Source organism: Rhinopithecus roxellana, chromosome 1, assembly GCF_007565055.1.
Source record: "Rhinopithecus roxellana isolate Shanxi Qingling chromosome 1, ASM756505v1, whole genome shotgun sequence".
NCBI lineage: Eukaryota > Metazoa > Chordata > Mammalia > Primates > Cercopithecidae > Rhinopithecus > Rhinopithecus roxellana.
In genome coordinates this window covers 167,630,091-167,647,673 of record NC_044549.1, presented here as the reverse complement: position 1 = coordinate 167,647,673, position 17,583 = coordinate 167,630,091, and the positions used below count along the sequence as shown (strand labels likewise).

The following is a 17,583-nucleotide window of genomic DNA, read 5'->3' as shown; positions in this document are numbered from 1 at the left end:
AGAAATTACATTTAAAAATTCCACAAGTTTAGTAAAAATATTAGAAATGTCGTATGTATGTGTGCGTGTGTGTATACACACACACATATATATATATATACCTGTTTATGAGAAGCTTCCCGTACGTTAAGAATTTTGCCCCTGAGTGGAAAAACTCCGTATCTGTCTCGTCCAATCACACCTAATCCAGACACAGCCAGTGATTTGGCAGAGTCTCCCTCTGTTAATATCAGTGTACACTCCAGGGAATGTTTGCCACCTGAGAGAAATTTAAAATTATACATAGTAAAAATTTCTCATACTTTTACTGATGAGAAAAATGAAGTCAGAAAATTAACATCAGAATGCTGACAGTGAAAGATTATAAAAGTCATCTTACATTATTGCTCAGTATAAATATTAAGTATATTTTATTGAATTCCTATCCCCTGAAAATTAGTAATATATTGTGTATGTGACAATTTCAATGAAGTAAAATTACACTCTGAATGGAAAATAATAGTCTAACTATATGTGGAAAATAAAAAATTTCTGTAACTTAGATAAATTAAAAGTGAAACTTAAATCAAAATCTTATTTAAAAATATCAATCTTACCAGCATCATTAGCGTCATCCAGTTTGGGAATACCTTTGATTTTACTGTATTTTACTGATGAACACTTCTTATTCAGCTGAGTCTGAGCCTTAAATTTCACCCAGTTTAGGATACTTTCTACAATGCCACAATTAGAGGCCTAAAAATAAAAGAATAATGGTATACAAATAAGCTGAAAATTCATACATTTAGCTAAAATGTATAGGGCCTAATGCAAGACCTGGAATCTGCAGTTTTAAGGTATTTTACGGCAAAACAATAATGGTGATAAGCATCATGATACACGCTAATCAATTTTTACTCAGCTACAGTAAAACTAAAGCTAAAATATAAATACATTAAAAAGGATAACTTTTACATATGAGAAACACTCTATTATAATAAACTCCATAAGGAATATACATTGCTCTTGTTACAAATTAATTTTATTAAAATTAACACATTGAAAACAGATCCACACATGAACCTACTAGCTGGCAAATTCTACACATTGATATTTCTGATATCCTTCAATACAAAATGTGAGCCTTTAATTCACTATGACAAAAAGTATTAACCTAAAAGGAACATTAGGATAACCTTGGTAACTTATGAATGACTATATTCTTTAAATAGCTCGGTAACAAAGATTTCAACATTACATATTGTTTGTACTCTGCAGTGAATCAATCTGTGGCAAGATGTTAACCCAGACAGAAAAAGGAAAAGAAAGTTAAGCATCTCCAACTCTAAGTACTAAAAGTTTTTTATCATCCTGGGTGATCTGATGTTAGGTGTATAAAATAGTTTTTTGGAATGTTTAAGACATAAACAAAAGAGGTGAACTGTGTTGCCAAATTTAAACTTAGTGCACCTAAAATGAAAAAGTATAAAATTTAAAATCAAATCACTTCATCAAGGAAACAACTGTTATGAGGACAGAAATTTGGGAAAGCATTAATATAGGGTAATTTGTACTCAGAATTCATTAAGATTAGATCCAAAAGTACTATTTCTACAGGCCTTAAGTTAGAACCTCAAAACAACCTTTGTTTTTGTTTCTGATAATCTACTTTTTGGAATTTGAGAAATACATTAATTCTAGGGCAGTTATACAGCATTTCCCCACCAAAATTCCAAAGAGGAGAGGCCGTGATTGATTCATCTTCATTTGTTTATTTGTGCTCTCACCTTATTTTAGAGAAGTTAACGTAGCCTTAAAAAATTACGTGCAAAGCAAAGCAACTTTAAAACATGTAGAAAATAGTACATTTTGTTATGCATATGTTACCACAATTTTTAAACATATGTAAAGATAAAATCAGTAGATCAAGTTGAAATGAAAGTAGAAAAGATGAAAGAGTTGCATAAGGATTGGTACATTTGTTAGAGGAAATCTGACCTTTACAATGGTCAATGCAAAGCTAAAAATGCAATTAGTTACACAATTTCCTACTTTAGTTCTTGGCAAAACAATTGTTTTAGGAAACATTAAAGTCTACCCTTTAAAGTTATCAAATTAAGCATATTAGTTTGCAGTGCAAGCATGCTTATACCCACAATTAATATGACGAAAGAAACTAATCACAAATAAAGTAAATCAAGAAAACTACCTAATCAACTCTTAATAACAACAATAAAAAATAATACAAGTTTTATACAAGTTTTACTCACTGCTTTAAAAAATTTTTCTGACAGCTGGCATTTAGACCCAAAACTTTTGGGCTGCAGAGTCATGTTTTCCTTAGTCTGAGAATCAAAAGTTGGATTTTCAATAAGGCAATTAATAAAAACCCATATATGGTTTTTTACCTGTTGAAAACATACCAAAAAAAGTCAATATCAGAGCTGATATTTAGTAATTCAGCATATATATAATGCATATATATGCATCATATACAATATATAACGCATCCCTTACTTGAAATGGTTTCACTGATACACCAGCTTTGTTCTTTTTCTTAACCACTTCAATCAGTTTACCAACAACTTGATCTACCACATAATCCACGTGCCGTCCACCCTAAAGAAAGAAAACATAAAATCCGAAATCCTGTATTATTAAAGTAGTAAAATACTTTATCTGTATTATAAACCCTATTTTCTAAAGAGTAACAGGAGTCTCAGAATGAGAGTTGGGATTTTTAAAAAATAAGGTTATTTTAGCTAACGAGCCAATAAACCAACTGCTATGGTGTTTTGTTTTGTTTTGTTTTCTCACTTCAATTCTATCACCAATTCTGGGGTGCTTTCAACACCAACAACCAATTTGCTGATTCTCCAGACACCAAATGGATGTTCAACGATGTAATTCAATCTTGATACCAACTACCTGGAGTTAGCACAAGTATTTAGGGTTGGTTAAGGGCTCAGTCCCACAGGACTCCCCACACTTCAAATGCCAGTCACAAATCCTAGGCCTCCTGTACTTCTAACGAACCTATGACCCACTCCTCAGGAATGATAATTTGCTGGAACAGGTCACAGAACTCAAGAACACACTTTACTTCATTTACCAGTTTTTTATATAGGATCCAGCAAAAACAGCCAAATGGAAGAGATGCATAGGGCATGGTACAGGGGAAAGGGTACACAAAGCTCCATGCTTTACCCAGACATGCTACCCTCTTTGCACCTCAACGTATTCACCAATCTAGGAGTTCTGTGAACTCCATTGTTCAGGAGTTTTTATAGAGATTTATCACATAGCCATAATTGATTCTTAACTCAGTCACCAGCCCCCTCTCCTCTCCCCAGAGGTTGGGGGAGGTGGGGCTAAAAGTTACAGAAAAAGGAATTTGTTATTCCAAATTTCATAAAATATAAATATGTTCAACTACAAACACTAATCATATAAACTTACTTCTCAATGAATGTTTAAATAAATTTTAATACAACAATTTCATAGAAAACAGGTTTTCATTTTCATAAGTCAATTCTTATTTAACAAAAACAGATTTGGGTTTTTTGAGGTTGCTGATATTGTTATTTATTTTGTAGTTTTTAATGAAGCACTGTTCCACCGCTGACTTGGAAACAAATAATTTGCTTACTTACTTTTGTAGTCGCAATACTATTTACAAAGCTGATCTGCTGGAATCCTTTTTCACTCAATGTGAGACAAACATCCCATCTTTCATTTGCAAGCTCATGAATAACTTTCAGGGCCACCCCAGTTTCATCCAATTTGTCTTTCACATAAAGATCTACATAACTGCGAAATCCATTTACCTATTAATTTAAAAAACAAAAACAATTAAAAATCTTATACTGGCAGCTCAAAGAGGTGAATGACCTTAAGTACATATACTTTCATTTCATCTCATTTACAACAGTTCTAAATGTACAGATCCAAACCTTAGTGGCATTTCCCAGATCTATTCCTTAACCCTTGACCTTTAAAAAAGAAATTCATTTCTATGTGTACTTGACAAAAAAAGGATGTAAAGGGACAGGTAAATTGCTATAAAATATTTCAGAAATTTATATTTTTAAAATGATATGGTAGACTTCTAGTTTCAGTTCAGACAGGTAATGAACTAGCAGGAAAAAAAGCTTCCATCCTTACAAGAAAATTTGTAATCAGACAACAAATTAAAGGGTTTTTCATGAACCCACTGAAGAATTGAGATCACAGGAGAGCTGGCCATCCTGAAGCCTAGAGACACAAGTGTCTGTAGGAGACCACAAAACCTAAGCTTTTGCTTACCTGGGGCAGATATAGTAGGAACATTAAACTAGAAATTTTGACTAATTACTACCGAAAGAGTGTATGCTAGTTTGAATGCGTAAAGCTTCTAGGGGCTATAGTCATAAGTTCATTTATTCACACTCTCGCAAGTTTTCCCTCCAGAAAACCCACCAAATTCTCACAGAGAAGACCAGTGAGAATCTAGAGAAGGTTTCCCCTCTGCATTTCCATGGTGCCAGCTGGGAGAGAGAAACAGTAGTCACTGGGAAATCCACCCAGATCTATCTCCCTTACCCAAAAAAAAAAAATGCTTATTCTGCAGGGCAGGGAACCTCAAGGACATAGGCTGAGAACACTGGTCACTGGTGGAAACCTGCTGCAGCTGGGGAAAGAGAATAGAAGGCAGAAAAAAAGTCTTTACCTACGGAGGAGAGGCATAAACTTATAAAGGTCAAACCCCTGAGATACAGGTTCACCATGCACTTCAAAGGCTGGGATGTAATCAGACATTAGAGAACGTCTCCCCCAAAATCTACCAACATGCTACCAAGCCTCCAGTAACAACAGTGGGTTTCAGCTGAAAGAGCTGTGAGAGTCAGATCACCTCTGAGGGGCAGCTCAAAAAGAAGGCCCTAAGCCAAGGGGAAAGACAAAAACAAGAAAGATTTTGGAAGTCTCTGGTACTCACAGCAGCAACAAACCTCAACACTAATAACTACAGCAAAAATAAACTTCAAACACAGCCCATCTTCTGGGTAAATATACCCTAAGTCCTACACTAATGCTTATTTACCTCAATATCTACTGCCCTACAAAACATATCTGGTTTTCCACAACTTACAGGGCGTGTCAAAAGGCAAGAAAAAAAAAAAAACAATCTGAAAAAATACAGCAATCATCAGAAACAGAATAAGCACCTCACAGATGTCGTAACATGTATCAGATAAAATATTTTAAATAACAATTAATTAGTATGTTAAAGTATCTAATGGAAAATGTAGACAACATGCAGCTTCAGCAAAGACATAGAAACTGTAAGAAATAATCAAATGGAAATGCTAAAAATAAAAAACAGAAAGCATGAGGAATGCCTTTGACAGGCTCTTCAGGAAACTTGATGCAGAGATTGCAAAAGAGTAAACTTGAAGAGAGGGGAATAAAAATTAAACTAATACAAAAAGAGGAAGTAGAGTGAATAAAATAGAGCATTCAAGAACTGGAGACAATATCAAATAATGTAACATATATATAACCAAGAAGGAAAGGAAAGTACAAGACAGAAGCATTATTTGAAGAAAGAATGGGCTAATGTATCAATAATCACTTTAAATGTGAATCATCTAAACACACCAGTAAAAGAGATTACCAGATGAACTTTAAAAAAGGAAGACCCAACAATATTCTCTGTATAAAATAACATAGTATTAAAACTATTTTACAGGAGACTTACAGGCAATTTCTTTCCATTAAACATGACCTTGACCCCTTTACATGAACCAGCCAAATCATATGCCCTTCTGGTCATGAGGGCCACAATATCCTTGTCAAGTTTTTCCATCTTAAATTTGGACAGATCTGGTTGGAATGTTATGCATGTGTAATCTTCACCATCAAAATGTTTAATTTTGGCTTCAGAAGTCTTCATCATATTATTCATCCATGTCTTTACAAGAAAAAAAACAAATATTTCTATAATGCTTCCATATTTCATAATATATAAAGACTTCGCTCATTAAATTCATTCATCAAACTATATCAACTTTCCAACCTCACAACAAACCAAACAAATCCTTGATAACATTACAGACAAAAAAAAAAATAGTAAATACAGTCAGCCCTTGGGTAGGTTCTACATTTGTAGATTTGACCAACTGCAGCTTAAAAATATTTGGGAAAAAATAATAAAAAATACAAATTTTTAAAATACAGCATAACTGTTTACATGGCATTTATATTGTATTACGTATTATAAGTAATCTAGAGTTGATTTAAAGTACATGGGAGGATGTGTATAGGTTATATGCAAATACTACCCCATTTTATATAAGGGACTTGATCCTCCTCTGATTTCACTATAGAAAGGGCATCCCAGAACTAATCATCCTGAGGGACAACTGTATTACTGTGATAATTCTCTCATGTTAAAAATAAACTAAACGGTACAAATTTATAAACTGTCCACAAAATCTCTTTCAAATTCTTCAACATGACCATATAGACTTTTAGAAAAATAAACATGCATGATGCTTTTCCTGACAAAATTATTTTAGCTTACTTCAACAATGGGGTTGTTGGAAAGCAATAAAGAAAACTTAAAATAAAAATTATTTTAGCTTATATAAAATTTCAAATCATTTTCATAGACCTGCAAGAATAAAATAAAATTCTGAAATACAAATTTGATGATTCATTGAGGAATTTTTCAAACACACTAAGCGGTTGCATGTACATGAGTCTGTGAGGTTTAGGACATTTTCACTAATACTTAACTAAAATAAAGTCTGTTAAATAAAGCACTTTGTTTTAAAGGAATGATAAAGGAATAGGCTTATATTAAATCTCCCAGGCATTCTAATGTCTCTTTACTCTGATGAGTTGACTTGGATAATGCTTTGAAAACAAAAAATGAAGTTATATAGGCATTACTGCAGTTTATCTAAGGTTCTACTATCTCAGCAAAATAACAAAACATTATTTTAAAAAAAGAAATAGATGTGTTTCTAGCATACCTGCTTAAAACTGTGTTTGTATTCTTTGCAAGCTGTTTCTACTGTAAACTTTGTACTGAAAATATTACAAAGTTTTGCACCATAACCATTACGACCACCTGTAAGAAAAATTAAATGTAAAAGGTTTAGTAAAAATGATTTTAAAGGAATTTTGTTAATTTACTACCATAGGGCAAGGCTGTTGCAAAACTGTTCCACTAACTGCATTATCAATCATCAATTGAATATTCTAGAGCATAATTAGATTTTTTTCATTTAAAGAAAGATACAATTAAGATTTAGCATATATGGTAGTGTAATTAAAATGGGTATTTTGTACATTTACCACAGTCTTTACAATTTCAAAAACATTAAGCTTTGTATCTTTCTTACAAAATTTTAATCTATATCATTTCCCAGAGCCTTGGTTTAAAAAGCAAAACAAAACAAAACAAAAAAACCTATCAACCTCTTTGGGCAACATAAATAAGTATGAAAACATATGGCTTTGGTCAAAGCACTTTCAACTCTATTTACAGAGTCTAGATTTTCGATCCTGACCTTCTTAAGGAAAACAGTTTAAAAGTAACTTAATACCAAAAGACACAGTACTTATGTAATAAAAAGTTTATATACATAGACATCATACTAGTCCTATCTAAAATCAAAACTCAAGCTGTCAGCCAAGTTAAACTTCCAGCAGTTCTAACAACATAGTCAATGTACTATCAGACTTAAGGTTTTAAAATGTCACTGTTAAACTATTCTCGACAATATTTATACATGATAGTTTATAAATATTAATTCTGAAAATGATTTTCTCACACCAAAACTGCACAATTTCCTCAGTAAGTTATACATTTTATAATAAGAAAACAGTATTTTTCAATCAAAATTCCATTCAGACTTTACCTGTAACTTTTTTCTCATCATCATCATAGTTACTGGATGTTAAAAGCTGTCCAAAAATTAAAGCAGGAACATAAACTTTCTCTACCTTGTGTTCTACTACTGGAATGCCTTTCCCATTATTCCAAATGCTTATAATATTAGATTCACTGTATTAAAAAAAAGAAAAAGAAAAGCAGAATTTAGAGCTTAAAATTGTAAAGATAAATTAATTCATTAAAAAGTAATCTAGAATAAACCTTAAAGGTTATAAGATACTAGTCATTATAAATTGAAAGGCACTGACTCATCTCTCAAGAAAATACTCGCTGAGGACAAACATTTCTTTCCCTGAGTCATAACTAATAGAGAAGGATTATGAAGGAAATAAAGGCAAGAATGGAAAATTACAGACCTTAAATATCTCAGGATGACAAAAAAGGCAACATACTCATAAGAAAACCTTAAAAAAAGGTTTCATCATGTTTAGCACATGGTACTGTAATTAAAATAGGCATTTTGTAAGTTAATTATCTTCATCACAATTTAAAAAAAAAAAAAATCAACGTTTGGCATCCTCGACATAGCTAAGTCCATATGAGTATGAACTGGAACTTGCTATTAAACTCACCTCTCTTATAAAATTTCAATCTATATCATTTCTCAGATCTGGTATTTATTTCTGTAATCTCTAAACAATTATTCAGAATTTTGTAACTTTGCTCCATTGATAATCTTCAATAAAAATTAAGAATAAGAATACTGCATTTAATAGTTTACAAATAAAGTTTCAAAAATAATTAGGCTAAAAAAAAACATTGAAAATCTAAATATCCAACACTTATCAGTTGGCAAGAGGTTAAATAAATGACACATCAACATAATAAAATACTTGCAAGTAGTTTAAAAACATTAAGTGGATCTATGTAAGTTAATAACGAAAGCTGTCTATATGTTGAATAAAGAGAAAGATATAAAATAGTATATACACTATGATTCCATTTGTTAAAAGAAGAAATGTCTACATATGTAATTTAGCATGAGTATACAATATTTTTAAAGCTATAGTTTTAAAGTTTCAATTCTAAATAAAGAATACTTAAGCTAGAGGAATATTTTGAACTCTGGTTAATATGCTTTCCACATTTTTTTTGTTTTTGCTTGAGACAGAGTCTTGCTCTGTCACCCAGGCTGGAGTGCAGTGGCATGATCTCAGCTCACTGCAACCTCTGCCTCCTGGGATCCAGCAGTTCTCCTGTCTCAGTCTCCCAAGTAGCTGGGATTACAGGTGCGCACCACCACGACCGGCTAATTTTTGTATTTTTAGTAGAAACGGGGTTTCACCATGTTGGCCAGGCTGGTCTCAAACTCCTGACCTCATGATCCACCCACCTTGGCCTCCCAAAGTGCTGGGATTACAGGCTTGAGCCACCACGCCCAGATTCCACATTGGTTTTTAGTCAGACAGACATCCACAAATAAATTGTTTCAATACTATTATGTTATATTATTTAATAAGTGTTAAGTTCCCTTGTAAGAAGTTGCTCTAACTTCTCTAACTTCTAGAAGAACTGTCCAAATTCTGTATAGCATACCTTGTATTTAATCTATTCTCATGGCTTTACAACCATGACGTTTTCCTTAAATTTTATCCCCACATCACAGAATACCATGGAGGAAAAAAAAGAATAAGAGCTAGACTGTATTATATATCCTATATACTTTGCCCATTAGCTATTAAAATTTAACCTCTCCTCCACACAAGAAGTTTATGTGAACAAATGTACAAAGAAAAATAAAAATCTGCTATACAAAAATGTTAAAAAGAATGAAACTCAAAGGATACAAAAATGGACAGCAGAGAAAACTGGATCAATTGGATAAACAGTGCAACAGCTCTTTTTCTCATTTAAATTTAGCTTTAAAATGACAATTAGAAATCTTACTGAAGCAAAAACTGCACTTCTGAAATAGCATTTATTTTAATCAAAATAATACTAATTCCATAGTATATGTGGTTAAAAAAAAAAAAGTGACTATGGGACAAAATTCACAAGAGACAAAATGCTATAGTTAAAACTCAGAAATACAATATACAAATCAGCAACTTCTCACAAAATGCTTGCCTAATGCCAATTTTAGAAGTATATGAAATTCAATTAAAGGCAAGATTAAGACTCAATTTTTCATCAATGATTCATAAACAACAAAAGAAATAAGAAAGGAGGGGTGAAAAAATATACTACCATCACCTTTTCTTCTTGGAATAGCTAAGGATTTTTGTTTATATTGAAATAAAACAATTTCCTACCAGAGGCAGTTAAAATGAGGTGGGAGATATGAAAAAAAATTGATACCTTATTGCCATTAAGAAACAAATAAACTTATTTATAATTTTCCCTCTTATGCCTACACAAAAATGTTTGTTGATTAAAAACAGAGTGTAAAATGGAGTGATAAAGGCACTAGAAGTACCAGAATTATGTAGAATTACACTTTGTACAAAATCTGTAATGAACTGATAAGTAAAATAAACCAAGAGCCCTTATCCAGTCTACAGAGTTGTCTTACAGTTCACTTCTTCATTGTCTTTTTTTTTTTTTTTTTTTGAGACAGGGTCTCGCTCTGTCACCCAGGCTAGAGTACAGTGGCACAATCATGGCTCATTGCAGCCTGACCTCCCAGGCTCAAGCAATCCTCCCACCTCAGCCTCCTGAGTAGCTGGGACTACAAACACGTGCCACTATGCCTAGATAATTTTGGGTTTTTTTTTTTTTTTTTTTTTGGTAGAGACAGGTTTTCACCATGTTGCCCAGACTGGTCTCGAACTCCTGGGCTCAAGGGATCCGCCTGACAGCCTCCCAAAGTGCCAGGATTACAGGCGTGAGCTGCTGCAACTGGTTTAGCTCACTTCACTTTGTTATGATGGTATGCTATACACTATTTCTTAAATTCAATCTTATTGTATTAATGTGGCTAAAATATTTGGACTAATATGGCTAGTACCACATAAAAGAACTAAACAATTGCAACTACGTTCATCAAGAGTGTATTTAAAGAAGGTTCTTTGTTTTCAATTAGAATTGTTCAATTTTGAAAACAATTCAAAAATATCAAACATTCAGTGTCTATTATTCCTTATTCTCCTAAAACATAATAAATGAAGAGAGAGATGGTTTTTAACTGACAATTGCCTAAACAAGGAAAAGGAATCTTAATAGCCAAAATTTCCTTGAAACCATCTTAAACTTCTGTATAAGTTGTAATTTATGTCTTGTATGCCTTATATAACTTCTCAAGAATACATTCATTATAGAAATAATCCAAATTTTTTTGAAAAAAGAATGGAGAAGAAAAATAAAGAATCCAACAGCATAGTTATATGGTAACATTTTCATATAAAATACAGTTAACTTCAAGGTATAACCAAATACAAATTATACTTTTATTATACTACTAATCTTTTTTTTTTTTTTTTTTTTGAGGCAGAGTCTCGCTCTGTAGCCCAGACTGGAGTGCAGTGGCCAGATCTCAGCTCACTGCAAGCTCCGCCTCCCGGGTTTTTACGCCATTCTCCTGCCTCAGCCTCCTGAGTAGCTGGGACTACAGGCGCCCGCCACCTCGCCCAGCTAGTTTTTGTATTTTTAGTAGAGACGGGGTTTCACCGTGTTAGCCAGGATGGTCTCGATCTCCTGACCTCGTGATCCGCCCGTCTCGGCCTCCCAAAGTGCTGGGATTACAGGCGTGAGCCACCGCGCCCGGCCTATACTACTAATCTTAACTGAAATTAGATTACTAATAGACTACACCTGAATTATTAGATTTTTATGTTTACTAGAGAAAAATCTTAAAATCATGCTAAATTACTAATCAAATTACAAACGATGAATGTAGTATTTTACAAAAGGCATGCTGGTAAAAACAGGAGAAATATAACATTTATGTTTCTGATTTAACACTACTATTTTTTATACACCTTCATCCTACGCAAAAAAATAGTAAAAATCACCACAGTAATATAATTAGCTAAACAACTAGTTACACCAAAGTAGCTAATCTATTAAATCATGTCATAAATAATGGAAAACTCCAAACACCAATCATGAAAAGTAGATTTAAAGTACAACTGGAATCACACTAATGGCCCTTAGCCTTGAGTCCCAAAGAAAAGATAGGGTGATTACTCTAGCAGTTGAAATAGCATATATAGCATCAAAGAAAAATGGTCTCCAAGAGTCCTGATAGGGAAGTTCTTTGGAAGAAAAGACAATAAATGACACAGAAAAGAGGCAAAAATTACAAAGTCTCAAACAACAGGGAAACAAAAAAGTACTACCCATATACATTATTTGAGGAGTACTACTCATAAATTGGGGACTATCTGAATAAAACAGCATAAAAAATTAAACTTTAAATATACTTACGGATCAATAGAAACTTTAATACAAGTCATGTTCTTATCCCTCTGTTTATTGTCAGCAGCATTAACTACAAAATTAAACATCTCAATGAGTAATATACAAAATTATACAAATAAATACATGGACACAACTTTATCTGCATCACTGCTTAATATAAACATCTACATATGGTAATAGTTAATGAAAATAAGTACCATTAACTTCTCATATAAAATCTTATTTTCCAAATAATATTTCTAAATTGTATTATCACATCAAATTACTGTTATGTTTTCCATCACAAAAAAGAGGAGGAAATGTTTTAGTATACATATTAATCAAAACAAATTAAGTCAGAGCAAACACCTGCATTTTACAACACCCAAATCCAAGTCTAAAAGCAAAAACTTTTGTTTAATTATATTTTTTTCTTGGTAACAAGTAATTGCATTCTACTGATCTCTTTCAATAAACTAGTTACTTTATAGGCATACTGAATAGCAACCAGTTCATTTTTAGTTACAAAAAAAAACTGTTTAACACCCTTAGAAATCAAAATTCTGTATCTTAGGCACTATAACTGACAACATAAATATTTTTACATTCATTAACCACTGCTTCAAGGAAATTTGAACACAATCATAGAAGAAATATGTTCCTGACAAACACTTGTAATAAACTTAAAACAGTAAAATTATAATATGGAGGCAAGAGTAAAGGTATAAAATGTAACCCAGTTTTAATCTCTTATTTCTTCACCAAATACCAACAGAAGCAGCTCTGAGAGACCCATACAACTACACTAAGAAACCTCAAGTTGCACTGAGATGGCAGACCAAGAGAATTTCTAGAGTGTCCTTGGTTAGAATATTTCCAAAGTAGAGGCAATCCCTGGCAGTCAACTAGGCATTCACACAATTTAATTAACCATGTGATTTTGAGAGGACAGAGATCATTTAGGGCAATGGTTATTAAACTTGGCTGCCCAACAGAAATATCTGGTTTGTTGGTGAAAAACATATTCACATATCCCAACTCAATCAATCTGCAAAATCAGTTCCTGTCATCTCCATATTCAAGATGCCCCCAGGTAACTGTGATGCTAGCAAATCCCGGAAGACTACACATAGAGGAGTACAGACCAAATATGGGATTACAAATACAACACACTGATTTCATAGATGAAGAAAACGAAACAAAGATGAAACAGAGATAAACACTACAGATCATGGTATAAATTTTCTGAAGATCATTTATATTCAGAAGGATAAAAGCCAAAGATACACCCTTCAAGTTTATACTGGTTAAGTGTGGCTTTATATATAAAAGGACATTATGATGATATTAATAGAAATATGCATTAAATCCTAAGCAAGTACTCACCCAAAATTTCATCAAAGATCTTGTATAAACCTGGCACAAAGGTAACCTCTCTGCAATTCATTCCTACATCTTCATCATACACCCACATGAACTGCATTGAAAAATTCAAAAATAGTTTTTTACTCGATAAATCCTTAACATCAATTTTTCATAGTATAATCCACATCCTGTCATTTACACTATATGAATACTTAGATCTGCGAAGACATACACAACTTCAGTAATAGTCAACTTCACTATTCATATTAAATTAACCTCAAAATTGAGAAATTGTTCATTTTGTATCAAGTTTGTATTATTATACATAAAGTCAGCTTTTTTTTTTTTTTTTTTTTTTTTTTTCTGAGACAGAGTCTTGCACTGTCGCCCAGGCTGGAGTGCAGTAGCACGATCTCGGCTCGCTGCAAGTTCTGCCTTCCAGGTTCATGCCATTCTCCTGCCTCAATCTCCCAAGTAGCTGAGACTACAGGCGCCTGCCACCATAACTGGCTGATTTTTTTTTTTTTTGAGACGGAGTCTCGCTCTGTCACCCAAACTGGAGTGCAGTGGCCGGATCTCAGCTCACTGCAAGCTCCGCCTTTCAGGTTCACGCCATTCTCCTGCCTCAGCCTCCCGAGTAGCTGAGACTACAGGCGCCCGCCACCTCGCCCGGCTAGTTTTTTGTATTTTTTTTTTTAGTAGAGACGGGGTTTCACCGGGTTAGCCAGGATGGTCTCGATCTCCTGACCTTGTGATCCGCCCATCTCGGCCTCCCAAAGTGCTGGGATTACAGGCTAATTTTTTGTATTTGTAGTAGAGACGGGGTTTCACTGTGTTAGCCAGAATAGTCTCAATCTCCTGACCTCGTGATCCGCCCGCCTCGGCCTCCCAAAGTGCTGGGATTACAGGTGTGAGCCACTGCGCCTGGCCTTAAAGTCAGTTTTAATGTAAGACCATCAATAGTTATTAGAAACAGAATTAAATAGTTGAAAAAATAAAAACATTACTTTTCATAAAGAATGGAAAGTTCATGCTTTATTTTTTTTTATAATACAGGGAGCGAGTAAAATAATACGAACAAAGCAAGACTTTGGAGTCAGAGAGATCTACTTTGAATCTCAGTTCTTACTAGTCTCAACTAGTCATGTTGGCCAGGCTGGTCTTCAACTCCTGACCTTAGGTGATCCATCTGCCTCGGCCTCCCAAAGTGCTGGGATTACAGGTGTGAGCCACCGTGCCCGGGCTCTTGTGATGGTTTTTATCCCCAGAAAGAAGTAAATACATTTCTACTTCTAGATCTTTCACCTTACTTTGACCATGACTACAGACAGATGAACTTACAGATTTCCAAAGCATATAATTACAATAATTTTATCAACATTAAAAAGTAGATATAGATGCACATCTCCTAATTTCAATCAATTTTAGCAGTAATTACCTGCGTCAATGGCTCCACTGACCCAATATATGTATCAGGACGAAGAAGAATGTGTTCAAGTTGTGTCTTCTTCTGATACACTCTCTCAACAGACAACTTCTTTGAAGAATCATTTTTGTTGGCAGTTTCTGACTCTTCTTTTTTTGCAGCATTGTTCTGATCAAAAAGAGTCTAAAATTAACCAAAAAATCAAATTTAAATAACCTACCAAGGGGTAAACAATGAGTAAGGACACACGACATGGGTTTTCTTTTTTAATGGCAAAATTATCTTTCAGACCCACTGATTTTTTAAATCCTAAAGAAACCACAAGTCTATTACTGACAGTCCGGCTCTTATTATACAACGTGAACCTGTAGTTTTGACTGAGCCCAAAACATGGGTATAGTCACCAGAATCACTAGAGCAGTCTCTAGCAATCCAAAAATACAAACATTTCCCAATTCTATAAGATATCAAGTTAGTTTGTTTTGTTTTTGAGACAGAGTCTTGCTCTGTCATCCAGATTGGAGTGCAATGGTGTGATCTTGGCTCACTGCAGCCTCTGCCTCCCAGTTTCAAGTGATTCTCCTGCCTCAGCCTCCTGAGTAGCTGGGACTACAGATGCACACCACTATGCTCAGCTAGTTTTTGTTTTTTTGCTTGTTTTTTTTTTGTATTTTTAGTAGAGACAAGGTTTCACCATGTTGGCCAGGCTGGTCTCGAACTTCTGACCTCAGGTGATCAGCCTGCCTTGGCCTCCCAAAGTGCTAGGATTATAGGCGTGAGCCACCATGCCTGGCCTCAAGTTAATTTTTGTGGTCTTCAAAACCTTGAGTTCTGGTGAGGTTACAGAATCACAATGACTGAACCTTGCCAGGTACAGGAGCCCCAGAAGCTTCCAGATGTAAGCTCCCCACCATTAAGCTACTGAAGACTACGGTATAAACAAATATGATCTACGAAAAATATTAACCTATGTAGTTAATAAACACTGATATGACTGAAAATATAATAGCTTATAAAATCCTCAAATTTCACACATTTGTAGATCATGCCAATAATTCCTCACATATCAGCTCCGGGTGCCCCAATACTGATCCCAGTTTCTCTACCAGTTTCAAGGAGGCACAGGTTGGTGATCTTAATTCTAAACATTCCTACAGCAGATGAGGATGTCAAATGAAATTTCCAAGGTCTACAAATTTCCTTGTCTTCTTAAGAGCAGCAGAGAATATACTTCTCTCCTTCTGGGATTCTTTAATGCTGACAAATATGACATCCCACTAAAAAGATATGACGGCCTATTTTTTCAGAGTCAAAAAATAATGCAATGAGAATTAAAATATCTTCATAGGCCTTCAAATTTTAGTAGAAATTAAAGAAACAATACAGACAATAGAAGATACAGAGATTTTTGTGCATTTAAACAAGCAGTATGCAATTTTAATTCCTCTTTAAAGTGTTTATTTTTAAAAACTTCAACATTAAGTGTGTTTAAAAATCAAAAACATGACCTCTGAAAAGTCTAAACCAAGAATTTAATATATCCTGAGGAAACTCAAACATTAATTATAATTTCACAATGCAATAAGTTTTATATAAAATTAAAGATTTAATAATAGTTCAAAATAAAAGTATTAAAAATAACTCATTCTACTAGATTTTAAACTACATTCTTATACATTCCTAGATTTATAAGTTTTTCCATTAACACTGCTCAAAGACAATTAAAAATAGCTTTGGATAAAAGCAAATAATTCTGTTTCACAAAGTTTTCACATTCTACTTCTGCAAAAGTTAGATGATGAACTAGCTGGCCAGAAAGATGAACTTTATTTTTTAAATACCAGATAGTCTTCAAATTTCTAATCATATTCCTTGCTTTTTATAAAGAAATAGTTGATTGGTAAAAACGAACTTACGTTTAGGGGCCAGGCACAGTGACGTTAATTTATAGAAATGATTCTAACAATAAAATCACAATTTATTTTTTAACGGAGCCTCAAAATAGTTAGAACAAAGATCATAATCATTAAAATCACACTCTAAGAAAGTACTCAAAGAAGATGGATGCTATGGAATCAAAGGTAGGTAACATTTTACCATTAACTTAGAACTGCTATTTTAAAGTCTGTAATTATTGACATAAAGGTTGAGGACACATGATAACCATACAAGTAAAAGCTTTCCTATTCCAGGCTACTCTTCCAAAACCAACCTCATCACAAAGAAAATATTTTCAAGATGAGACTCAACCAGAGGCTCATGTCTATCTAATTTGTATGAACTAAGCTGAACTAAAGGGCACACATGGATTAAAAAAACAAAAACAAACAAACAAACAAAAAAACAGGTGTAAAGCCTTACCTCATGCTTTCTTCAAGAATTTACAACTTTTTCCATACTTCCTTACTTATAATCACCACCTCTTCCTCCCTGCATCTCTTCCCAAATGGATATATTACAAAAAAAAGTTTGAAAGCTTGAACCCATCAAATCTCTATCAAGTTCAAAGACTTGCCGTAATCTTGCTAAGATA

At 33.6% G+C, this 17,583-nt stretch overlaps 1 protein-coding gene across 2 annotated transcripts in view; it reads right to left on the bottom strand.

Moving 5' to 3' along the window:
- Nucleotides 1-17,583, bottom strand: part of TOP2B (DNA topoisomerase II beta) — a 67,710-nt gene that overhangs the window by 33,242 nt on the left and 16,885 nt on the right. Inside the window, exons 2-12 of one of the 2 annotated variants that reach the window (XM_010358002.2) lie at nt 15,063-15,233; nt 13,646-13,736; nt 12,287-12,350; nt 7,887-8,032; nt 6,996-7,093; nt 5,717-5,929; nt 3,633-3,806; nt 2,497-2,598; nt 2,250-2,387; nt 597-735; nt 102-259 (exon numbers count right to left, since the gene is read on the bottom strand). In XM_010358002.2, coding sequence (XP_010356304.1) covers nt 102-259; nt 597-735; nt 2,250-2,387; nt 2,497-2,598; nt 3,633-3,806; nt 5,717-5,929; nt 6,996-7,093; nt 7,887-8,032; nt 12,287-12,350; nt 13,646-13,736; nt 15,063-15,233 — 1,494 coding nt within the window. The remainder of the gene's footprint in view (nt 1-101; nt 260-596; nt 736-2,249; nt 2,388-2,496; nt 2,599-3,632; nt 3,807-5,716; nt 5,930-6,995; nt 7,094-7,886; nt 8,033-12,286; nt 12,351-13,645; nt 13,737-15,062; nt 15,234-17,583) is intronic. The other variant, XM_010358003.2, reaches the window with a different exon arrangement.